This window comes from Gymnoscopelus microlampas, assembly GCF_963454915.1.
Source record: "Gymnoscopelus microlampas genome assembly, chromosome: 8".
Classification (NCBI taxonomy): Eukaryota; Metazoa; Chordata; class Actinopteri; order Myctophiformes; family Myctophidae; genus Gymnoscopelus; species Gymnoscopelus microlampas.
In genome coordinates this window covers 45,776,868-45,797,042 of record NC_139945.1, presented here as the reverse complement: position 1 = coordinate 45,797,042, position 20,175 = coordinate 45,776,868, and the positions used below count along the sequence as shown (strand labels likewise).

At 41.1% G+C, this 20,175-nt stretch overlaps 1 protein-coding gene across 3 annotated transcripts in view; it reads left to right on the top strand.

Moving 5' to 3' along the window:
- Nucleotides 1–19,347, top strand: part of gosr1 (golgi SNAP receptor complex member 1) — a gene marked incomplete at its 5' end in the record, with an annotated part of 49,314 nt that extends 29,967 nt beyond the window's left edge. For all 3 annotated transcript variants that reach the window (XM_084065049.1, XM_084065050.1, XM_084065051.1), the window contains 3 exons: nt 12,788–12,817; nt 17,179–17,261; nt 18,521–19,347. In XM_084065049.1, coding sequence (XP_083921175.1) covers nt 12,788–12,817; nt 17,179–17,261; nt 18,521–18,645 — 238 coding nt within the window. In that variant the 3' untranslated portion in view covers nt 18,646–19,347. The remainder of the gene's footprint in view (nt 1–12,787; nt 12,818–17,178; nt 17,262–18,520) is intronic.
- Between the last annotated feature and the right edge of the window lie 828 nt (nt 19,348–20,175).

Genomic DNA, 20,175 nt, shown 5'->3' with positions numbered 1-20,175 from the left:
TCTGGGAAAGCAAGGATGGGGAGGGCCGCTCAGCCTCCCTTTCACTTGCCTGTCACAGAGACACGGCGGTGGGGCGTTTTCAGGCAACTGGTTCCCCTCGACTCTGATCAGCAGTTCACCGTAGTCTTTGGAGCGTTTGAGGTCAATTGATTGTTGTTGTTTTTTACTCTGGGCAGATGTCAGATCTTGGAAAAAAAGAAAACAGGAAAAAAACACTAAAAACTAGTGGGGTGGGGGCTAGAGGCAATACTTCCTAGCCAACCAAATACAATAACCATAACCCACCATCATCATTCATGTCTGGATGTAGAGTAAATGGAATGCCAAGAAATCAATCAATGACATACCCCTCCTAAGAAACACGGTAAAACAGTAAAATGACAAACTTCGGGGTGCCGAATCAGTCGGTAGTACAGTACACAGACCATATGGAGCATTATGTTCCTAGAGAGTGTGAGGACCCGGGTTCTAATCCCACCCCTGTCTCGTCTCATGTCTGTCCTCTCTCTCTGCCCTTGGATTCCTGTCTTTCTACACTGACCTATCTGAAATAAACACTGCCCAAAATAAATATTTAAAAAAAGGCAAACTTCACAATGTCACCTAGCTTACATGCACCCATTTGGCATAACCCACATTTTCTGATAAGAAATCACCCATGACAGGCACCAATTGGAATTCTTCAAAAAGAACTACTTACCTTCCAACAGTTGATGCAAAACATTGAGTTGAAAATAATTTATGTTGAGCTACTGTAGCATGGTCAGCAACATACAGGTAAAAAGAAACTGGATAAAAAAAACCTGCCATTGCCCACCATCTCAATATTCACATCAGTATTCAGTACCTCACATCAGTATTATGTATTAGACCGGTGCACCGGCCTACTCCCAACTGCAAGTTGGTAATGCATGAGAGGCAGTGAATTTATAGTTGAAGTTCGATATAGGAGTAGGACAGTCACTGGGGAGGGTCACTGCCACTATCTAAAATATATTTTATATCCCTTGAAATATTGCATGTGTCTGTGCTTCCAGTACTAATCTTGCCCGCTGGACCGCTCAGCAGTTACTTCACATAATGTGTACTTAAAGTTTTTGAAATACTAGAGGTTTGGGCCAAAGATGGATCCTGAAGATTTGTTTGAGTCTGAAACTTTGCACTCACGCTCCCGGAAGGCAAGTAAGTCTATTTTAGCCATGTTCACCCTGACGTTAAACGTCACTGTAGTTGTGAATATAAATCTCATTGTGTTTATCAATAAATGGAACATATTTCATAGTCTGTGTTGTGCCATCAGACGGACACATAGCAAAGCAGAAATGAATCAATGTTAGAAACTGCCTGTCCTATTTCTTGTCTTAATGTTACCAGAAACTGTTAGGATGGGCTGCATAGATAAAAACAGAGATCGTTTACAGGTAGCATTGTCGTTTGCATTATCGTTAGAACGTTGCAGAATGGTCGACGCTTGAAGTCAATCTCCCACGGGGGGGTACTAAAGAGTGGGGGGCCTGTACAGTGGAAACACGTGAAGAGGGCTGAGCTGAGCAGTGTAAATGGGGACCGAGACGAGCAGATATCGAAAACGCAGCATTAGAAAGGACGAGGAGAGTGTTCTCAAGTTTTTCTGGGACAGGTAGAAGCTAGAAGGACCACCATTCCTTCTAGCTTTGTGTGTGTGCATGTGTTTGTGGGACAGGTAATGTTGGTCCTTATAGTTTTGTGTGTGTGCTGTGCACACGTGTGTGTTTATGTGTGTGAGAGACGAGAGAGAGAGAGAGAGAGAGAGGATTCATCACAGAACGGTGGGTGCTAATGAGTAATTTAATGACTGCAGCAGAGCCCCATCCTACAGGGGGAAGGCAAGTAACCCAGTGCAGCAAAGCTGCAGCCTTTTAAGGACATGCACTCAAGAGAGAGACACACACACACACACACGCACACGCACACGCACACACACGCACACGCACGCACGCGCGCACAAACAAACCAATAGTTAAAGCCTCTCTCCCCTTCAGTGCAACTTTGTCCTGATAGAACGTGCAATGTATAAATCCTGTGGCCCATCTCATTGATGCATATAAAAACGCCATGAATCAGTATTTGCCGCAGCTCACAGCGCCTCCCCTCCCTATGCCTCTATAAGCTATGATTTACTGGGTGAGCACCATCAGCAGACGGGCGACAGCTGAGGGTTCACTTTTCTCTTCCAATTGCCCCTGTATTTGCCACTCCCATCTTCGTGGGATCACCACCTCTTTCTCCATACAGTTGTCCATTGTCAAAGAACAGATGTACAGCCTCTGTTTAGCGTTATGTATGCTTTGGAAAGAAATAACCAGTGTTTCAATAGATTCAATGTAGTTATTTAGACCGACTTAAACACTTTCACCCCGGTGGCCCTGTTTTGGACATGTTATTATAGGCAAAGATGTTCAGAAAAAAACAGATCTACAAGCTCAGAACACAATGCACCACAATGTGCTCTGAGCTCGTAGATGGGCTATTTTTGCTAATATGGGTTTTATGTAGATACAAAGTTTCTGCCCGACAGTTATGTTGAATGTTAGATTCCTCCACTTGACCTGCTCCCTAAGGATGGCTTGCTATTAGATTATACCAGGTTATGAGGTGAGCGCCACCATTTTGTAAGGGGTAAAAGCTTCAACATTGAAGAGTTAACATTCTTTCATAATTTTAAAAGTCTTTCATGCCTTGTTTTATATATACACCTTATAATTTAGGCTTAAACTTTGTTTTCATATGCAAATAAAATGCTGTGAGAGAGAATTGTGCCTCTGCAATGCCCTAAGCTTTCTTACTTTACCATAATCTTAAGTTGCATAAAAGAAAACTCATAGCACTTAATACATATTAGTTTGAACTTTTTTTGTTTTTCTTTCCATTGTTTTTTTTAACCTGTTTTTATCCATAGTAGGTTTGCTGGGCACAGATACTAGCCTGGCATTGCCAGACTGATCACGTGGGATTACTCAAACGTTACGGGAACATGTGATTGATCCCACGTGATCAGTCTAGCAATGCCAGGCTACAATAATACTATTTTTTCAGCAACATCCTGATATAAGAAAAAAGTACATTATGGTACGATATCATCCCCAGTCCTTTTAGAAAGAAAATCCAGGGAATCTAGCATTAAAGGCCATTTAACAGAACAAATCGGAACACAAATACATCAATAAGTAGACCAAGAAATGCGTCAATACTTGACCACTCCAGTGACCTGGACAAGATTACCAAGCACCCCATTGAAGTAAAATTGGATCAGAACACTTTCATTGTTATCTCCGCCAAGCTGGAATGGCTGGGACCGGGGATTATGTTTTCACCGTGTAGGCCAAGAAAGAACCTCCACCTCAAATCTTTCAAATTGGCTTCATGGTGGCATTATATCAGGCTGCATGACTTTTGGCCGATAACTCTTGATCTGTTTCCCCTGGATTATTTGGATCATGACGCAACTTCCCAAGTAGGTCCCGCCCCCTTTTCCGCCATTCTGTGCCTTCTTCAAATCGTTAATTGCTGCTACTCAGATCTTTCATATTGGGTCTTTGATTGGCTTACAAAGTTTGCGGAAGGGCCTTGTTTGCTACAAATGTCACCGTGTCCATGTTTGTTGCTGATACATGATTTGGTTCCCCACCAAATTGGCCAACAAGGGCCTATTCTTTACAAAGAAACTATCATGGACGCAATATCCAATCATGCCGCATAATGAGGGGCCTGTTTAGAGCGCAGCTCCAAAAGTGCTTTCATGTCTGCCCATTGGGGGCGCCACTAACATGAACAGTTGCACCGTCTATCATACAAACTCCATTTCCCTCCGCAGCTTCCTTGCGTCCTTACTCATTACCCAACTCTGACACAGCCCTGGTTAGGCAACCCGGCCTGCCGGAGATCTGTGCCCGGGAGCACACTTCTCTAGTATAATTTTCCTTTAACCACTTAAGCCCTATTTACTTAGTCATATGACAGATAACTAAAATAGCCGATCTACAAGCTCACGTGCCGCATTGTGATGCCTTGTGAGCTATTATATTGGAAAATTTAAAACAGAATAAATAAATATTGAAACATTTAGAATATTTTGAATTCCATTGCATAATAATACCATTTGTATGATATTTTTGTTTTTTTCTCACTCAATTCTACAAGATAATAATTATCAATGCAGGTCACTCAGATATCAACTTAATCATCAAAATAATTTGACTTGGTTTTTCAGGTGTAGTGTCCTTTATTTCATGACAAAGGTTGAACTGTTGCACTAAATTAAACATTCTGCAAAACCCCTGTGCTAATTCCTCCCATACCTACAGTAATAGCTCGTCAAACCGCCCTTCTCTCATTGCTTTCTTTACACTCATAATTCTTGACAAGCTAAATATTACCACCACTTTGGAAGAGTGCCCGACTTTTGTTGGAACGCAAAAGTGCAAGCTCAGCATATAGACCTTGATATCAGTAGACATGCTTGCCAGCAAAAAAAACAAAACACACACACACAATGTCATGCTGCCTCTCTCTAACCATAAACAATTGGAAGGTCAGACAGGGGGCGGCTCATTACACACATGGGGACATTTCCAGTCATCTATCTGTCTCTTTGAGTACACCAGGTGGCAAAAGATGGCAGTGCCTGCATCCACTGATGCCCCTGGAGCCGCATTCATCATTTTGTGTGTGTGTGCACGCACACGCATGCCTAGACGTATCCCCCTGAGTGATCTTCTGGAAAGTGTCAGTTTAGCCACTCTTATGCCAGTACACCATCCTCGAAATGAAATATTGTATTCATTATTGCTGAGCAGTTATTACGACCCATCATTTTTGACGTTTTTCAGAGTATTGCTACTGCTGCTCTGTAGGGATTTACAGAAGCCAGGGATTAGGTAATGACAGCAGCTTTGTTTTTTTCTCATCTATTCTCTGAAACCTTATCAGTATAGATTCCAATTACCTCTCCCCACTACCTCTGACCACCTCCAACGCCACGTCCCCTCCCGCTCCTTCAGGTCTGGTAATGCCAACCTCCTGGAAATGCCCAAAAAAACAAACGCACGCACCTGGTGTGACAGAGCCTTTTTCAGTTGCAGCCCCCTCCCTTTGGAACCCACTCCCACCTCACATCAAAGCCGCCCCCACCCTTGCCGTGTTCAAAGCCTCCCTCAAAACCCACATGGATCTCTGACTTCAAGTGAAGGAGCAGCGGTTCTACTCCGAGTCTCTCACGGATGACTGAACTTTCTCTAAGAGAGAGGCCGGCCACCCATCTGAGAAAACTCATTTTGTCCGCTTGTATCCGCGATCTTATGCTTTCGGTCCTGACCCACACTTCATGACCATAGGTATAGAGTAGGAATGAATATTGCTTGGTACATCGATAGCTTTGCCTTCTGGCTCAGCTCTCTCTTCGTCACAACAGTGCGTTGCAGCGACTGCAATACCGCTCCTGCTGCTCTGTTCTCTGGCTGATCTCCTGCTCCGTCCACCCCTCACTCGTGAACAAGACCCCGAGATACTTGAGTCATCTATGACTAAAGATTTAAGGGCAAGGTTTCATCCTGCTAAGAGCCCCATTGACGTCCTTAAATTTATAATAATAAATATATTATAATGGATTGAATATTTCAAAAACTATAAATCGTGAAAAATATTGTGGCGGTACTTCTGTGGCCTGCTGCTTGTGTGCATACAAAGTTTGCTGCTGATCGGTCCAGCGGTTTGTGAGATTAGCTCAGAGCCACACAAATGTAGAAAATAGCCAGTCTGCAAGCTATTGCTTTTAGCTATTTCTGTTATTCGTCATACGCCAAATTATATAGTGGTTAATGTCTCTGTGGTACAAAAAAATAAGCAGGCTATTGACACCCTTGTTGATCTGGTGGGGTGGTAGCCTGGTCTCTGTAGACTCTGTTTCAGCCAGGTAGAAGTCTCTCTGGATCTACTTAGCCCATTCTCTCTACCCCATGTGGGAACCATCCACATGAGAGCAGACCAAACAAGTTGATTTATAGATGGGAGCAAAACCTCATTATCGGTAGCTTAATGTTTCATCAACATGATGACAACATCTTTAACAGTTAACCACACCCTGCCCCTGTTACAAATGTCTCCAGGGTAGGTTTCCACTGTCCCTAGTGATCAGATGGCATTAATTAGCGATAGTTTCACTAATATTTCACTTCTGACCATCAAGCTTGACCACGTATTATGTTAGATGTGGTTAACTCTCAAAATGTCATCATTGGTGACCGAAATGTCAACCTTTTGTAACTCAATACACAGGTGTTAAGTTTGTCAGAGAATTGATTGGGAATTGGGAATTGGATCTTTGGGGGATTTGATTCCCTACACCACAGAAGAGACAAAACAATTGGTGTGTGTTGCCTCCTGCTTGTATAATGATCAAAATGTACCTACTATCAGAGCCATTAGATATCAAATGTTTTTTTTAAAATATGTATTTTTTTTTGTTAGGCTTTTACGCCTTTATTGATAGGATAGGATAGTAGGCTGACAGGAAATGGGGAGAGAGATGGGGGGGGGGTGACATGCCGCAAAGGTCGTCGGGATCGGGACTCGAACCTGTGACACGCTGTCAGGCTACTGAGAGCCTAAGTGGCAGGCCTATTAGATGCTTTTTGTCTTGGTTCTAGCAGCATACGCATATGTTGTGTACAGTATTATACCACACTTAGCCACCACTTTGCATTGTAATTGGCTGAGAGGAATTCTAATGAGTGACAATATCTCACAATGTAGCACTCCAAACACATCCACCTTGTTTACCTTACCTGTAACCTAGCAACGGCTGCTGCCACCTGTGATTTTCACTGAGAGGATGAGTCGTCTAGAAGGGGGTTTGGGTGAAAGTCTGGCAAACCGCTCGACCAATCAGCGCCAAATTTGGTATGAAAACTCGCAGTAGGCCAGGGAAGTAACTGTGAAGATTTGTTTTTAATACTTTCTATGAAGAATATATGAAGAATGTTTTCTGTCCATTGTTGCTGTAATGCGGCATCATGATGTTGTTTTTGTTGCTTGTGGACATACTGTAGCACTGCAGTACAGTAAACAAAAAACTCATAATGGTACACTGCAGCAAAAACACGTCACCATCAGTCACTATAATTGAATTGACAGGGGGAATAGACAAATAATACAGGATTGACAGATCACTTACACATAATGAGGCCTACTATTTATTATACTGCATAGTTGGTTTGTTAAGTTTGCCTCATTTGTAGTCAAGTCAATACTACAATTATTATCATTATACTGTTAGCTTAATGCCTTAATTTCTTTCTTTATTTTTGACACTTATTTGCTAACTACATTGTTTTCATCTGGTAATGTAAAATGTTTGTTTCACATTGGCTATATTTTGCTTTTGATAATGCGCTATTGGCAGTTGGCTAATCAGATACTGTAGAATGAGATTATGTTAGCTAATTATGTATAACTAGCTAAGTGATTTCAGCTAATTACTTCATTGTGGGTATTTGGAAACCTACAGTTACAAAATGCCAGCCGAATGTCAATGAGTTGCTCCTCTAATTAACGACTGTAGTCTGAGAGACCAGGAATGGCCATGTCAGCACAGAATCACAGCAATCTATAAGTATTAGTCACACAGTGCTAACCTTGCTAGCTTAATATGTCTTCATCAACCATACTTGAGTCTGAACATGAATGAAAGCAATGCCAAGACTTTCACGGAGAATGGAGTGAGGTGATGTAAACAGGCTTTAGATTGAGCAGTTTATTACAGAATGAGTCAAGTGCTGGAAGGTGTGCTTCAGTGTCAGATGGGTAGGCAACTGCAGGAAAGACCATATGTCTTCTTAGTGGCAACATGCCCATCCAAGCTGGTGATATGTTTTTATTTCTACACTTTTGTGTTTATGTTGGCACTCTTTTTCTTAACACAACTTGTCAATCTTCCTTATGGAATCCATTACATTAGTTGTCCAATAATGAGCAAGCAAACAGTGTTTATCAGTATATTATCTTTAACAAACAGGAACTAGGAGGGGAAATCAACCCAGAATCGCTTTGTACCACACCACTGCTGAAATGAAATGCTATTTCTCCTGTTAGCTACAGTATGTGGCTTTTTTCTATTAGGAAGGGAGAAGATTGATACATCTGTCACAGTCTATATAAATAATTTTAGTCATATTGCAGCGCAGGTGGAAGTCCACCTCGCTGCTTGACATTTTCATAGATGTGATGCTTATTGAATGCAGCAGTAGAAAATATTGTTTCATTTAGAGCTCAGAGGCTGCCATTTTATATGGCTCAGGTAATTGTGTTGTTTCTTGGTAAGAAAATATATAGCTTTGCTTGTTTCTTCCATGTCATCCATAAAAAATGCCATAGCTTACTACTGTTTTCTCAAACCTTTCTGGAGTTGAGTCGTGTATACGAGGGAAGGCTATTCTGTGACAGATGAGCTTGTGTGCAGGACATGACATTTAATCAAAGTTTAATAAGTTTGTGCTTGAGCGTATCAGAAGTGTCAACACAGGTGTGAGAGGTTACATGGGCAGTTCCATCAGGAATAGGCGGCAGTCTAATGATCTAGCCCCACATCAACTACGTCTCTAGTAATTGGTTAAGAAGTAAGGTACTGTGCTTCATAACAACTTGATTGTTGACTAGAAATTCAACAGTAGCTTTGCGCCACTGTGTTATGACCAACTTAATACATGCCACAACAAAGGGAAGGCCACCTGTAAGCATTGATTAAATCTACAGTTCAGGATTATAAGAACTCAACTTTATAGGGTCAGGTGTTGGTGTGTGGACATTTTGCATTCGATTCTGAGATGTCGACTTGGACGATTCAGCATCGATACAGTGACAACATTTAAGCTTTCGCTTAGTTTTTTCCTTCGGTCTTTTATTCTATGCCTTAATTAATTTTGAATCTACTTTTTACCACAAGAAGGGACTTCCGTTGTTGCCGACCTTTTTTGCTTTGCCGTTGCTATTTTTAATATGCCATAGTTGTTAAGTAAAGTGTGTTACAAATAAAATGTAGTATTATTGTTAGTATAACATAATCGATTATAGCCTATTAATGATTTTTGATTTTTCCTGTTACTTCTGAGAGCAATGTCGCATTGAACTCTATGCTAACATTTCCAGGCTACATGTTGGCTAGTGGCTAAATTTAAAGGTCAGATGTGGCTGAGGGAGGCAAAGATCACTAGTGTTTTGAAAGCGTACATCTGGGCACATTTCTCAGTATTATTTATTATTATTCAACTCGCGACTCACTGTGCAATGCGCTGTGAGCTTGTAGTAGATTGGCTATTTTCAGCGAGCGAAACCATCATACAACAAAGTAAAAGATAAGGCTTTATGGGTCCATTTGGTTACATTTTGTACACTCTCAGTTAATTTAACTCTCAGTTATGTTTGTGGTGATTGCCACATCCAGGAAGTGCCCTTTCTTAGAGCTGCCATGGGAAAACCTTTTTACAGACAGTACACTTGTACGTTGTAAATGCACTCCTGAAGGATTCATGTGTTTGAGGATTAAAAATGTTCACAATATAGGTAGGCCAGTCTAGAACCCTGCACAAGCTGAATTGTTTTTTCAAATAAAACGAGTTGTTTGACATTGTGATAGAAACCACAGAGTATTCAGATGGCATTGATGTCACAGTGGCAAACCTTGCAGCAGCCATTTGATTTCCCACCATAGTAAGGCTTAAATAAATTCACATGACACCATTTCACTTTCTTTCTCGTGACAGGTGTACAGTATAGATCAGATAGTCGTGCTCTGCAACAAGACCAAAACGTGGATCACCTGGTTCAAACTGACAAGACAGGGTGCGATTAGTCAATCAGTTTTTACCACATGCGAAAAGACGCACAAATCGAGGGTTCGATTGGGGAAAAAATGCATCGCCGCATCGCATCACCGCACGGTAAATTCGGAGCCGGTGTGCATGAGGTCATTGAGAACTTTTTAAATGTGTTCATTTAAAAAATGATATTGTCCATTTTTTCCGTGCGAAAAATCGCACCCTGTCTGCAAAAGCCTTTAGCCTTAAGGTCCACACACACGTCTGTAGTATTCAGTATTCAGGACAACTACGTTTGGTGTGTAGGCCACCTTACGATCAAAAAGATCCTTCATCTTCCTTCACCTGAGCCACAGTATGCAAACGGCAACAAAATAACAAAGTCATTTACATAATTCAGAATTATCATCATCTGTCCAGGACAGGCTTCAGACGCACCTCCTCAGGAGACTTAGCTCAGATCTGAACCCATTTGATTTGGCGTTAGGAACCCGTTGCGACAGCATGCCCTTGCTGACGTCAACCCCAGGGTTCGAACCCACGACCATCCGCATCCGAAAGGCGTGTGCTCTAAACTGTTAATAGAGTGTGAAGAGAGGGGGGACATGACAGGAGTTGGATTCAAACTCGGGTAGTCGCGACTCACATGGAGCCTATGGTCAGTGCTCTTACTGGCTGAGTCACCAGGCTTCCCTGGAACAGGGATGCCTGGTGACTCAGCACAATGAGGTCACACAGCTCCTTTATCTCAGAGGCAGAACACCAGCATGCAAAATGTGCAAAGTAACTCAACATGACTGTCACCTTTCCTCCAGTTCCTATACATTTTGCCTATGCGCTTCCGAAACCAATTCATATGCTTTTAACATCGCAGCTTTCACCATAGCCAGTGCTGAAAGAAGTACTCGGATTTGAATGTACAAATACTGTTACAACTCTGTAAAAACATATTCACATTTAAACATATTTACAGTGCCAAATTAAAAGTGCAAAATGTTTTTCGAAAATCTGAAGTATTAAATAGGAGCTGAAGTGGTTAATATATGTTTGTATTAATCTAAATCTGCAAAGTAGATAGTAACTAAAGCTGTCAAATAATTGTAGTGGAGTACAAAGTCCAATATTTGCCTTGATTTAATGGAGTAGAAGTATTAAATATCAAGTAAATTTACTATATTTAAGGACAGTACTTGATTCAATGTACTTATGTACTTTCCACCACTGACCATGGCATAATCCATGCCAAAAAAGGGGAAGGATATGCACATCTCCACAGCTTCTTTTAACACAGTGCTTAACGGTGGACCCAAAAATAATCAAGTGAAGAAAAAGGGAATGTCTGCACACGATAGGCTGCTCTCCCGTCTCTCCCGAAACCAAATAACGTTTCCACCCATGCAGGGCTTCATCCATAATCCATGCCATCAACAGAACTAAGGGCCGAATATGCTTCCTGTGCCCTTGTCTGTAAAAAAAAAAACACACACTGCATTAATATTCTGTCAGTACTCAGTATTAGGCCACCCCTTAGCATCTGCAAAGAAAGAAATGTGTCGGTGTCCTTTTGATAAAACTTAAGTAACAAGCACAAGATTGCCAGCAACATTAAAACCAGAACAACCCCCAGCAGCTTGTCCTTACATAACAGTGCCCAAGAGAGATTAACTAGCATTCCCCTCTTACCAACTCCAGTTTCAATTGTTTGAGTTTTAGCCACTCCCTTTCCAGAGCCAACTGTACCTCTGCCACCATTGCTTTCTCTGCCTGCTCTGCCTGCAGCCTTTTATGCTCTAATTGAAAATGCAACCTCTCTCGCTCCATTTTAGTCTTTTCTCTTTCTACAGTGCATGGATATACAGCTCAAAGGACAGATTCTCCAGTACCTAGAGCCAACCCGAGAGCCACAAAAAATGGTGTAACTCACACAGTGCACAATCGCAGAGAGGACCGAGTAACAAAGGCCCCTAAACCGCCTAGCCCAAATACTAGCTCACTGGTGGCGGGCACTTGCATTGGAGGAGGCTAACTGCCCCTACCCCACAGATGGTGCCTCTGAGACAACTGCTGCTAACCACGCAGAAACTATACAAAAATGTGCCAGTAGGCCACAGAAGTACCTTCCACTTTCTTTTTCTTGTTTAATTTTTTTTCATGTGTTGTACTTTATGAAATATTTAACTTGAATGTTATAGTGGAGCTTTGATCGACCCAAATTTGGAGTCATACGTCATAAATATGCCTGATTTGGAGTCATCATACTCTTATGTACAGGTACATAAAGAGTATAATAATTCTTCTGGTTCCTCAGAAATTGTAGAATAGCAAAAAAAGATAAATAAGACATGGAATAGTCAAGAAGCAGCATTATCAAAAACAATTTGACCATTTGATTCTAGCTTTTAAGGTGCATGAAGATGCTGTGTGCAAGATTGCTTGTAAGTGGTTCTCAACCAGGGCCCATTTGAAAATCCATCCATCTGACCATATAAGTAAGTAGCCCCGGCCCACAGGTTGAGAATCGCTGTCCTAAGTTATAAACATCTGCCTGTCCCAGTGTCTCTCTGTCCCATTGTGTTATACTTGGGCATGCCTCTGACCACAGACAGGCAGTTGTGGGTTAGTGATGGTGGGGGGGGACACTGGCTTCCACTGCGCACAGGTCTTCCTCAGGACCAAGTTGTACACTGATAGCTTGATAGCGTGTTTGGCTAGCCACAGTACAGGAGCTGTTCTAGATATGGAGAGAAGGGAAGGGAACACAGCCCTCCTTATCCTGGCAACCTGATCAGGTTTCTGAGAAACAGAGCATTGATCAGTGCCCAATCCCCCAGAGACAGGGAGCTCAATTCATTCAATTCACCACACTCCTTGCCATAGCTAACCAATGTTTTCTCTCTTCTCCCCTTTTCCTCTCTCTCCCTCTCTTTCCTTGTTTACAGTTCTGACCGGCTGATGGATGACACAATAAGGTGAGACATAGCTTCTGTCATGTGACGATTGCTGATACACATTTCACACATCTTTACCCATAATTAGATTTTTTTTTGATTGAGGGTCAGAATTGCTACAGTGCAGCATCATGTTTAGATTAATTCATTTATTTCTATAACCGTGAAGCGTTTATTTAGACATTTAGTCAGTTTGCTGATTCAGCTCTTTGGAAATGTATCTCTAAACAATCGACCTGTTATCATATATCCTCTCATGAAATGCAAACTGGAAAAAAACATGGATTAGTTTAGTTTATTAGGATCTCTATTTGCTGTTATAAATGGTAACAGCTACTCTGCCTGAGTAAAAGAAAAAGAAAGGAAAAACCCTGTTTAACTTCAACAAATGAAAGCGTGTAAATGGGAAACACATTGGGCCTCATTCACAAAACCTTTTTTAGAGACCATTTCCCCATGTCCCCTGGTATGGTATAATTTTGAGTGCAAAAAAGTAGGTACATTTTATAAGAAACGCAGAGGGCAGGGCACTGTGGAGCTGTCATTTTGTATAAAAGGATTATTGCAGTATTTGTACAGACTGCACTGTCAGCTGTCCAGTAGTAGTGTAGTCTACTAATAATAGATGGAAAATAATACATCTCAGATTACAGAAAAGGGGTGTGGACTGTATGTACTACTGTATGTACTACTCTACATAGAAAATTCTATGCATGTCTTACTTTGTTAGGTATAGGTACTTTACTTAGTGCAGATGCAATTTGATGAAAAAAAAAGAAGAAGATGAAAGCCAAAATGTTTTGGCTTAAAGTACACTTTATCATCCAATATGATTAAACGCATGTTCGGTGAATAAAGCCCATTCTGACGAACATCACCATTATGCTTGTGTTTCGTTCGGGCACAAGGTACTTTATTTCCCTCAGTGATGGCTGATGGCAGCTCACAAGGCTGTAAAAAGAAAGGACCTTGTGCACTGTTCAACATGGACAAACTGCAACCTTGCTGTGGGATGTTCATTTCAAAACTAAATCTTTTTGCCGAATAAAATTTAGTTTTGCAACAAAATAACGATCTGAACTAATGTTTTCACTCTGCATTGATTAGAATTTATTGTTGCACATTGAATCCATAGATCGATCTAAACATCCATCGGATCATCATACACAGAGGAAAAAATGGTACATCAGTTATTCCACTGTGTAATGTATCCATCTCCAGTCAATTTTACTTCCTGTTTTCCCCCCTAATTTTATCATCAAACCACATACGGATGTGATCCGTATGTACGATGTCACATCGTAATGGCAACCAGGCATACTAGATCGATTCTCACAACGGTGATGTAAACAGAAAGCGAACACAGTGACATCTCAGAGTATAGTTTACTTACAATTCAAATCCAAAACAGTAGACCGTAGATTTGTTTAGTTTTTGTGCAATTATTATTACACATCAGCTTTCCTTAAGAAGAAATGTTATGCTGCATTTGCTGTGACCTGTGATGGTATTACTTAACCCATTCAAACCGGGAACGCATCTGTGATTCTGTGTAACCACTTCATCCATATTTTATACTTTTGGCTATTCAAAAATAGCATATATGAATAGTATTATGTAGCTGCTATTTTTGAAAAATCTTGAACAAAGTTTGAGGACCACTGATGTTATAGCAACATAGGTTTTTCAGAAAAAGGTTTTGCACACATTTTCAGGATTAAAAAAAAGGCAGATATACAAGCTCGTAGGGCGGCACTAAGCGGCTATTTTTGAATAGCCAAAGGAATCTAAAATGACAGAGATGTGTCCCCGGATTGAGTGGGTTAATATGTAATTTGCTCTGCCAATATGCCCAGAACAGGAATCTCTTGCTGGACTGTTGCTATTGTTTATGATACCTGTGACAGTGTGTCGGTATCTACTACATGCAGACCACATCAGCTCAGCTCATATATCATTACATCCTAGCTTGCACTGTACTACATACGTATATATTTTCATGTGTATTCCACTGTGCATAAGGTCCTGTGCTGCACTATAAACCCATTAAGACCTGAGGCCCATTCTACAAATCCTCTCCGTCGGGTGGAAACCTCATACTCTATGTCCAAAACTGTTACTTTTCAGGATTCAAATTCAAAAGCATCTAAAGTAGATCTACAAGCTCAAAACGCATCGCTTCGTGACGCGTTTCGAGCTTGTGGATCTGCTACTTTTGATACTTTTGTGTAACGCTGTAGTATGATCAAGTAGGGCATTAATTTACGAAAAAACTAAAAACAAGTTAGCTCCATTAAGAATATGGAGGTAAGAGGTTTCTGCCCCACAGCCGGCTTACCTTTGTCAGTCACTCACATGGTTTTATCATATAGGTGGCACACGTTGCGCTACCTGTTTCCTTACATTTAACCACATTCTGACTTATATATCCTACGTCCTTCCCTCCCATGTCATAGTGAAGCAAAAAACAAATAACCAGTCAATATATTTATTTTATTTTATTGAAACAATGAAACAATGAAATGATAGTTTTTATTAAGCACTTATTAATTATTTGACTTTATACTTTTATTTTTTATTACTTACTTTTATTATTTGACAGTTTAATGTCAAATAATGACCAGCTGGAAAAGTCTGCATGTATTTGTGTACGTTTGCTCATGTTTGCGCCTTCTTGTGTGACATCTCTGATATGCATTTAGCATTTAGCTACAGGCCAGCTGACAGTGTTGGAGTCAGCAAATGTGTTTCTTTCCTCACTGTGAACATGATCCACAGCAGAGATCTCCTTGGCCTGAGCTGGGGACTGTCTCCTCAGCAACTTTAACCCTCAAGGGATGGCATGGGATCATCTCTATCTCTCATATCATCTCTCTCTCCCCCATCTCTGTAGTCTACACACACACCCTCACACATCGAGACCCTTGTTTTGCAAGCAACTTGACTCAAACACACACACATTTTCTATGTTTGTGTTCACAGGTTTTGATGTCTTTGGGTGTATACATAGACACTTGTTATTTTTTGGTCTGGATATGCTTTTATAAGTTGCCAGCCAGATATGTAAACAGCCACAGTGATCCATCCATCTTGTTGTTGAGCATTATCTATGTCCTCCTTTGGGACCCTGTCACCCAGGACTAGAGGTAGCTAGTCCCCAGGGGTGACTACTTAACTGCTTGTCACGTGGCTGAGGCCTCACCGTTGCATCATCAAACCTGCAAATAAAAATCAATTAGAGCCAATATGTCATCTGCTTATTTTCCAGCTGGTGTGAGCTGCATGAATTAAAGCAAACCAGCGGGATGGTGTTTTAGATGGGGCCTCTCTGCAGAAGCCTTCACACTGCTAAAATAAGATGGGGAATTAGTGTACTGTGAAATAATTTTGGATTTATTAGCACAGCACAAAAAAATCCTGAGAATGAAAGGGAGCATGGCCTCTTTAAGTCACTGCGTTGTACCCAGATGGATTTAAAATTGAGTTAGCCCTCTGCACAATTATAACGTCTCCCGAATTAGCCTGTATGCGCCAAAACATTTTAGCGTCTTCTGCAATCAAACTTTCTAGAGTCAGAGTGGAAACCGTTGAAGGAGTAGGATGCAGTAGCAGCTGGTTTCTTCTGTCTTACCACTCGGCATCACCAACTCCAGTGAGGGGCTGAGACGTGGGCTTTAGCAGTTGATATATTGATTAGCTTGTGTAACCGATGCCACAGAAGCAGAGCGAAGAGGCTGTTTTTTTTTCTCCAATTGCCCAGCTGCACTTTCCTGCCCTCAAAGATGCTGAAGCTTCACTTTGAGGGTGAGAAGTACATTATGACAGCAATTCTATACCCTCCTCCTTCAGGGCCAAGTACTGCACTACATACACCCATGTTCTGTTCCACATACGCTGCACACATGAATAGACACCTAAGCCTGATTTATACTTTATATGGTTGTGTCATGTGCACAAAAAAAAAGAAAGATCTACAAGCTGTTGTGAGGCTGTAGATCTGCTATTTTTAGCATGTGACACCGGTTTACAACTATGTAAAAATCAGGCTTCAGAAACACTAAGCTGAAGGAGAATACCACTGGCTCTTACATCCATTGTAATGCTCTCCTGCATTGACTACTGATATGACTTCTCTTCCAATTGTAACCTCATTCTGAACAATCACTCCTTCCATAGATGCACTAATGGTGTTTCCACCACAATACTATCCATTCTCTAGGCAGGGTAATGACACTTGTGGGACCTATCATGATTTTTTTTGTGCACGGGTGAAAGCATTTTACAACCATTCAATGTTATGTTTCAACATAGTCTCTCTCTCTCTCTCTCTCTCTCTCTCTCTCTCTCTCTTGTGCCACTCCCCCACTACCCTTCCTCTCCAGTATTGCCATGGCAACCAAGGAAAACATGACCTCACAAAGGGGAGTGCTGAAGTCCATTCAGAGCAAGGTCAACACTTTGGCCAGTATCCTTATGGCACTGGTTTTCAAACCTTTTGTGCCCAAGGTCAAAGGGCAAGTCAAAATGTCAAGGCACGCTGACACGTCTGTTTTCATATCTGTGCAAAATAACCTCTATAACATTTGTTATCACTCTGTAAAAAGTAAAAATAAACTAAACAGCGAAAATAGACAATCTACAAGCTTGCAAAGCTCTGCGATGCGACACATTGTGAGCTTGTAGAGGCTTTAGAGCGTGTTTGTAGAACCAAGGATACGAGAAAATGTGTAATTGATCCAATAAGGAAATCGCTCATTGTCTACAATCTCCTTGAATGATGAACCTTTGCTGGAAATTGAAAATAATGTATAAATGGTTGTAGCGGCCTTTGGGCGTTTGGCCCCTTCCTAAGTGAAAGCCCCACCCGTACCCCCGGACACTGCCGGTTCTCCTCCCAACTGTCCCCATCACCTTTGAGTGTAATTTATATTGAGAATGTACTGTATAATGTAGTCAGCAATTTAGTTTTATTTCTGAAAAGCAGAAGTCATTAGTGTTATTCCCTCCTTATCTCCCACAGCAAAAAAACATTCAGCTGCTTGTTCTCTTTCCCATGAACAAACAGACTGAGGCAGGTATTGGTGATGGGAATGGAATTTATCGTACTTTTCACTAAAAGTTTCTGCGTCTACATATTCCAACCGACATCCGACGGAACATCGCGTGTGATTGGTCTGACACTCTATGCACTCGTGATATTATTTTATTTCTGCAATCTGTCAGAAATGTACCATGTACTGTTTTGAAGAAAGGTTGGCTGCCTGCAGAGAATGCAACTCCATACTTACCGTCTGTATTGAAAGTCATTGCTGTTACACAGCAGCACCACAGTCACAAAATAAATGACAGTCTACTGTAGCGTCTCGTCTGTGTTATTACACAAATATAATAAGCTGCAGCAGTGAGCGGCAGTGCTGATAGGCAGGAGTGGGCGGGATGTGGCCTAGTGACGAAAATATCTAAAATGTTATATTACGTAAATTGTACAATGGCAGACAAAAGTGAATTATAAATAAAGTAGTTTGTCAAAGGGCAGACCCCATGACCAATGTTTGTGCCAAGTAAGTTAATATAACTTATAACTTAGGATAACTGTGCAAGGAGAAGCGGCACAAACAAACCAAAATCCACCCTTTTTTTGTATAAGATGTATGAGAAACTTGAGCTGTTTTTAACCTGTCATTTAGAATCTTTTGAATGTCCCTTAACTTGCATGTGTTCTAGACCGTTTCCCAGCCATAAACAACCTCATCCAACGAGTCAACCTGCGGAAGAGGCGAGACTCTCTCATTCTAGGTGGAGTCATTGGTGTCTGCACCATTCTACTGCTGCTCTATGCTTTGCACTGACCAACAGGCCCAGTGGCCAACAGCTTTTGTAAAGGAAGTGGGGTTACTCTGCTCTTTGGAGCACGGAAGCTTCCAGGAAACTAAGCCTGGTGATTGGAGAACTCTGGAGGCTGTTGAGCAGTTTCATCCCATCAGCCAACCAAACTACCTGATTTGTACTTAGCAATGGCAGAAGAAGAGGACTGTTGGTTGGGTGCTGTTCTGTCACCAGTAAGGGATTGGAGAGACCAAATGTACTAATAGGACAAGAATTTAACCACTTTAACCCTGGCATCCCAATTTTGGGCATGTCATTATATGTGAAAATGTACAAAATAATTTCTAAAATGTTTCGAAAATGATTTAGAAAGATTTTGTGGTTACGTGGTTAAATAATTATATTGATAACACACACTTGGAGAAAGACTTTGTGCCGAGCTTGGCCTGAAGAAACTGCGATACACTCTGATTTTGAATGTTATTGATATTTTGAGGTGCAAGGATTTTTAGTTGAATGGTCTTTTAAAGTGATGAAGGGGGACGGTTTAGTAATCATCAGATGTAAAATGTGCATTAATAAATTATTCATATTCAGTATGTACAAAAGTGTGGTGTTGTCAGGCACTCGGCACTATAAAACATTTTACTATTTACGGGGCCAGGCTGCCAGCATGGCTCCGTTTTGATATTGGCATTATTCTGTTTCTTCTTCTTCTGCCGTTTTTGCAAGTTCTGGCTGAACCGTGCATACGCTTTTTACGAAACTCGGCCATATGATATATGGTCATGAAAAACTATCAAGAAATAAATCTCACAATCTTTTGTCAAAAAGTGACGCTATAGCACTTAAATGCCAACTTTGAACAGGTACAACTCATGCCCTGTTTGACCTACAGCAATAAAACATCAATACACACATGCGTCTACTCACGATGAACAACTTTCACGCTGACTTTTGACCTCTGACCTTTAGATCTCCCACCATTTTGAATTATATGAAAAACAGTTAAAACCTATCTCCTCGTGGGATTTTTGAGTAATCTGCACGAAACGTTTTACACATGAACTTTGGACTTATGCCGACAAAACGGTGGGAGCGGATTTTTGTGAAAAATTGAAGCTTTAATGAGCCAATGAATATTGCAGTTTTATGACAATTATTCATCTGCCTCTAACACATACATGCCTCTAACACTCACATTTCTTTGAAACTTTGCGGTAATGTAGAGGGTCATTCCAAATATCACTGAAACCAATCTTACTCCAATTGGTCAAAGGGGGGCGCTATAGCAATTTCTTGAAAATGCAAACTTTAAACAGGCATAAGTCATGCCTCGTTTGGCCGAAAGTCGTGAAACTTGCTTACACTTGTGCCTTGACTCATGAGGAACACATGTATCACTTTGACCAGTAAGCTCTGCCCTTAGATTGTCTGCATTTTTTAGCAGTTTGAAAAACACTTAAACCCTGGATTTTTCAGCATTTGCGTGAAACTGTATCATCTGTGTGACCTAATTTTTCACCAGTTCAGGTCTGTTGGTCCAATGGCTT